This window comes from Cynoglossus semilaevis, chromosome 16, assembly GCF_000523025.1.
Source record: "Cynoglossus semilaevis isolate Cse_v1.0 chromosome 16, Cse_v1.0, whole genome shotgun sequence".
In the NCBI taxonomy this organism is placed as follows: domain Eukaryota; kingdom Metazoa; phylum Chordata; class Actinopteri; order Pleuronectiformes; family Cynoglossidae; genus Cynoglossus; species Cynoglossus semilaevis.
The window spans coordinates 5,597,991-5,608,039 of record NC_024322.1 but is presented as its reverse complement, the minus strand read 5'-3'; the positions used below and the strand labels follow the sequence as shown (position 1 = coordinate 5,608,039).

The following is a 10,049-nucleotide window of genomic DNA, read 5'->3' as shown; positions in this document are numbered from 1 at the left end:
TGCTTTGGATGATAGTGGGTTTCTTCTTTCTTTTTGTGCCTGGTGTGTTCACCTCTCATACTTTGTTACGATCCTTTTAGTTGTCCATAGTGAACTCCAATGAACCTGGGGTAATTATGTTCAAGACGGATGTGTTGAAGTGTCGAGTCGCTCTCAACCCAAAGAACTACCAGACGCTGCAGCTCAAGGTCACTCCAGAAAACACTGGTCCTTGGTCCCAGGAAGAACTTCAGGTGCTGGAGAAATTCTTTGAGACAAGGGTATGTAAAAACAAAAACAAGAAAAACAACGGCATTAAACCACAATTTTAATTTTTGAAAACCTTTTTACTTGTTACCTTGAACTAACAAAGACACTAGGCCATTTTTTAATTCTGTGTGCCTTCATTACTACTTCAGGTCGCTGGACCTCCCTTTAAATACAACACTCTGAATGCCTTCACGAAGCTGCTGGGGGCACCTACCAACATTCTTAGGGACTGTGTGCGAATTATGAAGCTCGAACTGGTGAGTAACTACTTTGTTTATATTTAAATAAATATATTTATTATGCTTGTATCAGAATGTTTTTTTGAGTCACGTCTTCACTACACAAAACATTGTGAATGTATATGAACAATACACATTCACTACTGCAGTCCACATTATAGAATACTGTAGTTTACAAATGCTACTTTATGGTTCTGTTTTGTGTGTGCTAATGTAATAAGTGTTATTCCTGCCTCTCCTTAGTTCCCTGACCAGGCTGCTCAGCTGAAGTGGAACGTTCAGTTCTGTCTCACCATCCCTCCAAGTGCTCCTCCTATTGCTCCACCTGGAACCATTGCTGTGGTGCTTAAATCAAAGATGCTGTTCTTTGTAAGTTGTAGTTTTTTCATGATGTAAAAAACATCTCAGAAACTGACCAAAAATACAGTGGTTGTGGGGATTTTTTCTTTAGTGTTTCTTTTAGTAACTTCATAATTTCATAACCATAGATGATAATTCATAATGACCATAATAACAAACATGCCAATTAGTCCCTAGTCTTCGATACAGGGTTTGATTTTAAGCAAACTGCTGTTCCACTTTGCTGGGACAGACAAGACATCAGAGTTAGCTAGTCAACTTTGCATATTACAATTCCCTTAAACATTATATCCTATGGGGAGCAGCAGGCTACTTTGAATCAATTCACTTAAAAATGACCTGTGATTTACCTGTGATGGGTTTGTTTTGGCTCACAGTTGCAGCTGACCCAGCGTATACCAGTTCCACAGGAGCCAGTGAGCATCATTGTTCCCATTGTGTATGACATGGCCACAGGCCTCACTCAGCAGGCTGACATCCCTCGACAGCACAATTCCTCTGGAGCTGCGGCACTCATGGTCTCCAGCATCCTCAAGAGATTCAATGAGCTGCACCCAACAAGACAGGGTGAGAAACTGCTCTAGTCAAAAGGGAAATTCACTTCACTCACTGTAAACTGTAAACACTATAAACTTAAACTGTTATTTTCCTTTCTCAGGTGAGTGTACAATATTTGCTTCTGTTCACGAGCTTATGGCAAACCTCAATTTGATGTCTGGTACCCGCCAGTAGTTAAAACAGCCGTCAAACCTGCAATGAAGCTGTTGTCCGTCCGGTGGCGAAGCTCAGAAGTTAAGGGGCAGCAGCAGCTGTCTGAAGACATCAAAACCTCAGCATGTGTCCTTTCTGCTCCTGTCGCTGAACTATTGACCTGATTTATTTTGGTGTTCTAAAAGGGAGTGAACAGAAAACAGTCATGGAACGCTCATTCATTACTTGTGACACAAGCTAAGAAACAGGATTCGCCTTTAAGGTGGATCAAGCACGAGGGTTTTTTGATGCAAAGAGATTAAAATATTGTATTTTCATCTTGGTGCACTTGTAAACAAGATTATCTATTGAATTTATTGTTGTTTACGAAAATATGTACATTATTGTATATTTAAGCTTTGAAGAATCCAATGAGTTACATTTTTTCTGCAACCCTGTCTCGCTTTTCTACACCACACTGGTATTACAGTAGTATCAGTAGCTTTACTCCTCGATACACTATTTAAATATATTCATCTTTTCCAAGACCTGGATTTTTATTTCAGACTGTATACTTTGGATACTGTAAAACTGTGATGAACTTTATACATCAATTCTATTTTATAAGGATGGATTTTGAGTATTGATCGAGTTAATTGAGGAATCATGTCTGATTTTTGTATTTAATAATAAACCAAGCCCACAGGTGGTTTGTGCTTCCATGATCATCTATGAAATAATGAACAACTAAAGCTAAGTCATTAGTTATTTGCAGACTTCAAGTGCTGCCACTAACATCTTAAGTTATAGGTCATTAAAATATCAGTAATTGTGCATATACTGTATATATTAATTTCACTCTGTATATGAATGTATATATGTGTTTGCCAGTTTGAATTCTTAAGTATATAGTGTATCGAATGAATTTAGGTGAAATATTTTAGACTATTTGAACTGCAGTGTTATAGTGGTAAAGCTCCAGCCTGCTGTGTGGAAGGTTCCAGGTCAACACCAGCTAATCCCCAAAGCCAAGGGTGTGGTGCATTAGAAAGGGTAACTGAGGTACAACTGCCAAATCACTCTGAACTCTGCAGAGACATCTGATGAGGGACAAAGCTGAGGTATTTTATATTACTTTAAAATTGGAATGTTAGGTCTGGTTATAAAAATAGTCCTACATTCTGCTTCCTAAACTGTAGTTAATTGAATAACTTATTTCCAAAAGCTAACAGCTAGCAAAGTCTATCACTTGTTCTGGTGGGGGGGTAATTTCTCGGTTTGAAATCGTGTCACACTCGCCTGATAGAACAGGGTATTGAAGCTGTGTTAATATCACCCCCTGCCCCCTGTAGGTTAGCGTAGAAAGCTAGGCTGTACTTATTTAGAAACAAAGAGAAAAAAGAATGAGACCGAGCTCTAAAAAAACGCTAATTAATTCAATGTCCCTGAAAAATCTCCAGTGACCCATCTGTGTGGCCCAACCCGGCAGGTGAAAATACTTGTACTGTTAGTTTCTATGAGTCGGTCACTCAAGGAAACTCCATCAACAAGTGATGCTGAGAACCGCATCTTAAAAAGATGACATCATCACAAAGCCTGATCCCCGTTATGTGTGTGTGCTTGCGCGCGCGCGCGCGCATATGAAATTCACCGGCTCTAACTGCATGGCTGCTGAATCAACTGAAGGGTGTGGACACTCCCGTGTTCTTTTTAATTTCATTTGTAGTTTTATCGCTTACATGGATGGTTCATCTTGGGTCTATTATGGATGAGTTCGTCACTTTGCGGATACGAGCGGGCGTCGTCACCTGCGAGGAAACTACGGATCACGGACAAAGATCGACAACCGTGTCGGCGTCTGTTCTCCCGGAATAAACGCTAGATACCTGAACGCATCTCGGTACAGACCAGATGCAGAAAAATAAACGAGTGGGGTCTTCGACGGTCTTGTTTCCGTGGCTTTGTATGGCTTTTGTCAGTGGAGCAGGTTTAGGGTGAGTGGGTGTGATCACCGCAGCCGGGGCTCCAGACACTCAGCTATGGCCGTAAACGCATCAGAGCCGCTATGTCAGCCATGCACGTACAACGATGCGTTCAAAGGTAAATGATAGCTGTTCGATCTTGACGTTATTTTAACATTTCTGTGTTGACTGTGTTTGATTTTCAACTACACATACCTCTGGAAGTAGCGAACCTCTGCAGAAAGTCATTTCAACACACTGACCACTCCCCTCCAGTCCTCACCTGCCCCCACGATTGGACCTGCAGGATACTGTCACAAAAGATTTGGGTTATTATTTAGGATCTGTAGGCTTGGGTGTGTCAGACAGGTTGACAGCGATGTTTGATTGTCTTCTGTGGTCAGTGGATCTACAGGTGAAGAGACCTCTGATGCCTGTCCAGCTTGGTCCAGAGCAAGTGGGTTTGGAGATGTTGTGTCTCTGTGGACAACTGGACCTCCTTATCAGGGCACAGATGCAGCAGGTACAGTAGCTAGAGGGGTCACTGCCACCATTACTGAAGCTCTTTTCTGAAGTTTACCCTAATGCAAATGCCCACCCAACAAATAATTTGACCTATTGACTTCACCAGTGCTCATGTGCCCTAAAAACAGGTATGGTGGGAGCAACTGCTTCCTAGTCAATTCACACACTCTGTCCAGTACGTTGAAAGCAGCTACTATCACTGTGTATGCACACTCCTTACTCTGTCCTCATATGATGTATATTAAAGTTTCAGGAGCAGTTAGGACAAGGCTGCAGCCCAGAGGAATCAGACACGTTCCAGACTCAAGGTATGAGCCACAGTATAACGCATCTACATATAAATGTGCTGTGTATCTGAATATATTGTGTTTTTATTCTTAAAGGATCAGAGATTCTTGACCAGATGCTGCAGTGTCTTGAACATCTACCAAAACCCATGCCACAGTTAGAGGTAGGGTGATTGTTATTCAGAGAAACAACTGATTGATTTATTGATTCATTTAAATGAGTTGTTTGTGTTATGGAGGAAAAGTATAGAAAACCAGCTACTGAAATAACTAACTAACTAACTATATGCTAATATTGTTACACCAGTAAGTCAATGCACCTAAAACAATTTTTCAGTAAATGTTTTCAATAAATTAGGGTATCGTAGTTAATAGTGAAAAGGTAAACTAAAGGACTCAGTGCTCAGAGACAGCTATGTTAAACTGTGACCTCACTGTGTAGTGTTTATTTATAGACTGACCTCACTTAAAGCGATAGTGCAGATTTTGGTGATTTTGCCAGGAACCAGTTTAAGACAGGAAAGGTTTGTATTGATAACAAGATGGCTGCCAGAAGAAAAAAACAATCTTTGATATGCCTTACCTTATTAATATCCTCAACCAAACAGATCTGTTTCACCCCAATGGTTTCCTCAGGACTATCTGGACATGATGGGTCTGTCGACCATGTTTCCCCGTGTAGAGGTGTTCCTAATTCAGGGTAGCCCTGTGGAGATGTTGGAAAGGCCGCCAATGGATGGTGAGGGGGAGAAAAAAGAAATATAAATAAATATATACAGTAGATGTTTGTATATACAGTATATATATATATCATCCCCCTTCAACATCAGCAAGATAGAGTGTCAGCTGCTGCAGAAAACACAAAGACTGCCATCTCCTCCACTTCTAAAGGTATTCCCTATGTTGCAGAATACTTCTGTCACATTGCCAAACTGAACCAGCTTTTGGTGCTAAGTCAACAACTAGAGGAAGACATCCGGCACCTCGGAAGTCATAAATACATTGCCCACCAGCTCTCAGTTATTTATGTAAGTAAATTTATATTGTGGTTTCTATTCAATATTGTCCATTTTCCTCACTTCTTGTGTTCTTTCACACTATAAAAAAATGCAGTGCGGTTTGAATTTAAATCTCCTTTTTTCTCAGCAAGTCATCAGTTCTTTTAGAGGAATCCAGGTCTTTTGTGAAATAAAGAAAACTATTGAGGCCAACTTCAAACAGATGAAACAGTCCTTGGTGCAGGACGAAGGCTCCAGGCATGAGCCTCAACTGGCCGCTCATTACATGAACTGGTGAGTTAAAAGCAAACTGCTGTTGGTGAATTGAACAGCTTCTGCTGACTCTGTTTGTGGTGTTTTTTTTTTTTGCTAGGATTTTAGAAATAACTCAAAATATAATATCAGCGGTGCTATCACTGCCAGAGGAGCTGACAGACGACATTCACCAGGCTGTGACCTTTGCATCCCAACTCCTGTCCTCCTGACTCACTCTGGAAAAGACCTGTGAAGTGTTTCATGAACTGAACTTTAAAGGGTGCTACACGCATTACGCCCAACGATGGTTTAGTAAGAAGGACTATGACATGGTTTTTATATTTTTGTTGTTCTGAATGTGTCACTATTTTGCAAATAAATGTACACTTGGTAAAATCCTCTTTGTACTAATCATAAATATAACTACTGTTAGTTTTTCGATAACACAATGAAACAGTATCACTGAATGCAATAGAGATATGTGTTTTTCTTGGACTGTGCATGTCCTTCACCATGGATGTCATCATAATCATAAACATACACTGCTCCTCATGTCATGTAAAACACTGGTGATGGTGATTTAAGTTTGTGTTTATTGTATGGAACAATAAATCAAATGGATGATTTCTAGACTTGCAAGATCTCTATTATATATTGTGTATATAAAGTATATATATTAAGTTTCACGTTTATTCTGTTAGTAGTTTTTGAGCTATTTAAGTTAATTTAAGTGCTAGGCTAGCGAATTTTAGCTCCCTTATCAAACGTGTGTCAATTTTAGAAGCTTTCAGAGGATTCTGTCGACGTACACTGGAGGTCACTGATTACAAATACATTCGATCTTAAATCTCTATGATCAACATAAAGCGTGGACATAGTTAATATAGCCGATAGAATGAGCTAAGCTATAGTCTAGCAAAAGCCTGTAAGAACGGGGATTCGTGGATTTAGGTTTGAGTCTAAAAATTACCAGATAAAAATCATCATTTCAATTATTAGTGCAAAAATGGTGTGCTTACTTCGTTTGTTTTAGTTCGTGTTCTCTGTAGTACCTCTATGCATTTAAGTTTAAGGGGATGGCTCCCTCTACTGATCAAATTGTGCTACAAGTTAAATCAGGAAATACTATGACAACTCCACTACCTGTGAAAGCTGTTTAGTTCAATTACAATGGTGGCGCGTTCAGAGCGAAACGACCCCCCCCCCAAACTACATCGCAAAAAAATGCTGTAATTTTTAAAAATAAAAACAATAACGTTCTTCATGTGTCCACACCCAAAGCGTGGAAACCGTACGTCACCAGAGCTGTTGTCACTGTACACAAAACCCTTACGGCCACATTTGCCGGATTTGTCACAGGCGACAGGGGATGCGTATTTATAAGAGTGACACGTCAAATATCCAATCAGAGAAATCTGTTTGGGCAACGTGACCAATCATCAGCTGTGTTAGGCTGTACAGTAACTTGACTGTGAGAGCGGTGAAGGGAAAACATGGAGGCATGTTGTGGATGGAGTTTGACAGTTTTTCAATTTAAATTCAAGCATCAACAGTGAACGCAGAAGCAATATGAAGACGAGCAAAGAAGGTACGTGTCTGTTGTTGAAGAATCCGTCAGTCTCGTCCGTGTTTTAATCTAGTTTGCAATCCCCTGTCAAACATAAAAATTAGAGTCTCTTCGGGAAATTAATATTTAAGTGTTACTTAAAAATACGTAAGGTTTATTTAAGGGTTATAGACGCAGTTATACCCTGAGTCAGTTTGCCCAGTAAAGGCAGTAAAACTGCAGAATATTCAGTATCTGCCAATACATTTTCTTTGGAGAAAATCTCACTACGTACGATTTACAGGAAAGCATTGTGTTTAATGTTTACAATATGATTAATTTTTCTTTTCCAGATTGCGTTATTAAAAGTTTAAATGTATGTATGCATACATACACACACACACACACACACACACATATATATATATATATATATTTGTTTTTGCGGGAACTCCTCCACTGTGTGTGCGTAATTTAAAGTTGCATTGCTAACCCTATATAGATAGGGTAACAACTAATCGTCTGGAGATGACGTCAGGATACATTTTGGCATTATAAACAAATATACAATTTATGCATATATGAATATAAAAAAACCCAGCATAGTATTCGATATAATAAAAATCGAAATAATTAAATTCGAAAGTATAGCCCGGATTTAGTAGAATTGTCGTACATCGTAGACGTATTTCTGAATATCTCTACGCATACAGCCTGAAATCACAACACAGCATAATGAAGACCTCAATCATACTTGGCACTTTGTGGTAACAGCTGGCTGCTGTCAAAAGCCTGTTAAGTTAAGTGGTGTCACTATGTGGGGAAAATAGTGTGTTTTTATGTACTGTTCAAACCTAACAATGATGACTTTGTGTTTTCAGATGCAGACACACACACCATGAGGCCTGTGTGAACATCAGAGGAGTGATATGATTGCAGAGCCCACAGCTGAAGCACCATGCAGGCCTTCAGGCCAAAGGTGAGAGTTTTTTTTAACCTAACTTCTCTCCATGAATAGAATTTGCTTTATAATTATTCTCTGCATTCATGTAGGAATAGGAAGGATAGGAACTCTCAGGATGAGGCCATCTCCTCTGGGGCTGTAAATCAATCGGAGGATGAGTCAGGAAATGAGAATCGACAGAAGAACGTGGTAACGGTGTTTTTTTTACACACTTGCACTTGAGAAGAGCTAAAGTGCTGGCAAAAAAGTGGAAGTGCACATTAAGTAAACACATATGGAGCAGAATTATGAAGACTAATTCTTAGTCATGTGTCGCTATAAAACTGTGAATATATTTATTTTTTTCAAACTCAGAGAAAGAGAAAAAGAGCTCACAGCTCGGAAAACGACAAAAGCCCAAGTCCCAGAGCCGGCCGCAGCAGTGCTGGCAGAGCTGGAGGCAGCTCTAGTAAAAGGAGGCACGTGGAGGCAGTTACACTGTTTGAGGTGGTTACCATGGGCAGAGATGCAATGCAGGTGAGAAGCCCAACTGTAGAATATTAAATTTTATAACGGAAAGGTATTGTGTATTAACTTACACAATTTTACACAACTTTTTATCCCTCTGTAATTACATCTTGATGTTAGCTCAAGACATGTGGTGATATTATTTTGTTGGCACGGTTTATTAAACTTCAGAAACAAAATGTGTTCAAAGATCAATGGTGTCCAGGAAATCAAACTGTCTGGTTTTTCTTTTTATCTGTTCAGTGAGTAAATCCAGTAAATAAGGTTTCTGTTTTTCGCTGCCCTTGTGAAGTTTCCTAAAATGATCCCAATCAAACTGGTTAAAATCAACTGCATTAAACTTACTACAGAAATTTAGTACAAACTTGGACTGACTTACTGTAATGTGATGTGGAGCAGGTGGTGATAGACGACTGGATTGAAGCGTATGTGGCCGACAGAGACTCATCTCTTCTTGACCTCATCAACTTTTTCATTCAGTCCTGCGGCTGCAAAAGTAAACATATCACACACACACACGCACTAAAAATATACAGTACACAGCGTCATACGTGTCTCTTCTGCTCTGTCCTAGGTGTGGTTACGGCAGAGATGTGTCATAACAAAGAGGACAGTGATGTGATGAGTAAAATGGTTGAGGACTTGGACGAGGTAAGATCTTGTCTCATCCTTCTGTCTGTTTCCAGTGCATTATTTAATACATTTAATGCACTATGGGAGTTAAAATTTCTGTGCATTTCAGGTAGCGTGTCTACAGTATAAAAGGTTCCTGGCTTTTCCTTGGATCCTCACAGTCACATGGCCCATAGACACAGTAAGTAAGAGCACTGGTCTTTAATAACAGACCTCGTGTTGTTTTGAAGTTTTGACTCTGCACGTTAGGAAAAAGATGCCAAACGATTGAGACTCTGTTCTCTAACCTTGAAGTCCGATCTTTCCTCCTCTGTCTCTGCTTGACAGGACAGTGTGGAATATCCCCTCATACAGTCTGGTCCCTATGGTCACTGGTTCCACTCCGGGTTTTGTGACTTTGTGTCAGTGCTGGTGGCCCAATGTCAGCAAAGTGTCATCTTTGATGGTTACTTGATGAACTCACTGATCTCGCTGCTGGCTGAGCTGTCAGACTCCTGCATACGAGCCTTCAGACACACTTGTGCACTGGCAGGTATGAAGAACACATAATTACACGAATAAACAAAAAAAAGAAAAAAAAACAAATTAAACAAAATATTTTCTACCATTTCTAACCAGCCATGAAGCTCCTGAGCGCTCTTGTGGGTGTGGCTCTAAGTTTGAGTGTGGGGATTGAAAACAATCAGAAACTGTACCAGTTGCAGAAGACGAAGCCTGTTCGACAGAGAAGCAAACCACAACTGGAGAGAATTAAAAACAACACCTCAGAGGTACAACACTTTATCGTGTATTTACCTTTGTGGAGGGTAACTTATCCTTGAGGATTAGTCACTTC

At 39.9% G+C, this 10,049-nt stretch overlaps 3 protein-coding genes and 1 long non-coding RNA gene across 6 annotated transcripts in view; 3 read left to right on the top strand and 1 right to left on the bottom strand.

Moving 5' to 3' along the window:
• Nucleotides 1-52: 52 nt before the first annotated feature.
• Nucleotides 53-2,247, top strand: LOC107989796 (mediator of RNA polymerase II transcription subunit 14-like). Its single transcript, XM_017039912.2, has 5 exons — nt 53-260; nt 399-506; nt 732-857; nt 1,226-1,415; nt 1,507-2,247. Exons 1-5 carry the CDS (start codon nt 117-119, stop codon nt 1,578-1,580), a joined length of 642 nt encoding a protein of 213 aa, XP_016895401.1. The 5' UTR covers nt 53-116; the 3' UTR covers nt 1,581-2,247.
• LOC112488273 (uncharacterized) lies at nt 1,999-5,028 on the bottom strand. The gene is made up of 2 exons (XR_003052150.1): nt 4,895-5,028; nt 1,999-3,810 (listed from the first exon to the last, which is right to left on the bottom strand). It is a non-coding gene; the product is annotated as an uncharacterized LOC112488273 (long non-coding RNA).
• On the top strand, nt 3,504-6,221 carry LOC103391806 (uncharacterized). Its single transcript, XM_008328216.3, has 8 exons — nt 3,504-3,638; nt 3,904-4,022; nt 4,272-4,332; nt 4,408-4,475; nt 4,948-5,050; nt 5,221-5,339; nt 5,458-5,603; nt 5,683-6,221. Exons 1-8 carry the CDS (start codon nt 3,578-3,580, stop codon nt 5,792-5,794), a joined length of 789 nt encoding a protein of 262 aa, XP_008326438.1. The 5' UTR covers nt 3,504-3,577; the 3' UTR covers nt 5,795-6,221.
• A 774-nt stretch (nt 6,222-6,995) lies between these two features.
• Nucleotides 6,996-10,049, top strand: part of LOC103391810 (cohesin subunit SA-2) — a 13,383-nt gene continuing 10,329 nt past the window's right edge. For all 3 annotated transcript variants that reach the window (XM_025063649.1, XM_025063648.1, XM_017040026.2), the window contains exons 1-9: nt 6,996-7,152; nt 7,992-8,089; nt 8,164-8,263; nt 8,429-8,590; nt 8,981-9,077; nt 9,156-9,232; nt 9,324-9,395; nt 9,542-9,746; nt 9,833-9,984. In XM_025063649.1, coding sequence (XP_024919417.1) covers nt 8,040-8,089; nt 8,164-8,263; nt 8,429-8,590; nt 8,981-9,077; nt 9,156-9,232; nt 9,324-9,395; nt 9,542-9,746; nt 9,833-9,984 — 915 coding nt within the window. In that variant the 5' untranslated portion in view covers nt 6,996-7,152; nt 7,992-8,039. The remainder of the gene's footprint in view (nt 7,153-7,991; nt 8,090-8,163; nt 8,264-8,428; nt 8,591-8,980; nt 9,078-9,155; nt 9,233-9,323; nt 9,396-9,541; nt 9,747-9,832; nt 9,985-10,049) is intronic.

Excerpts from the sequence above, each read along its gene's own strand:
- LOC107989796 (XM_017039912.2), top strand. The coding sequence starts at position 117 with ATGTTCAAGACGGATGTGTTGAAGTGTCGAGTCGCTCTCAACCCAAAG. Across the intron at positions 507-731 it reads GAATTATGAAGCTCGAACTG|TTCCCTGACCAGGCTGCTCA; the intron begins GTGAGTAACTAC and ends GCCTCTCCTTAG. Across the intron at positions 858-1,225 it reads AATCAAAGATGCTGTTCTTT|TTGCAGCTGACCCAGCGTAT; the intron begins GTAAGTTGTAGT and ends TTTGGCTCACAG.
- LOC103391806 (XM_008328216.3), top strand. The coding sequence starts at position 3,578 with ATGGCCGTAAACGCATCAGAGCCGCTATGTCAGCCATGCACGTACAAC. Across the intron at positions 3,639-3,903 it reads GTACAACGATGCGTTCAAAG|TGGATCTACAGGTGAAGAGA; the intron begins GTAAATGATAGC and ends TTCTGTGGTCAG. Across the intron at positions 5,340-5,457 it reads ACCAGCTCTCAGTTATTTAT|CAAGTCATCAGTTCTTTTAG; the intron begins GTAAGTAAATTT and ends CTTTTTTCTCAG.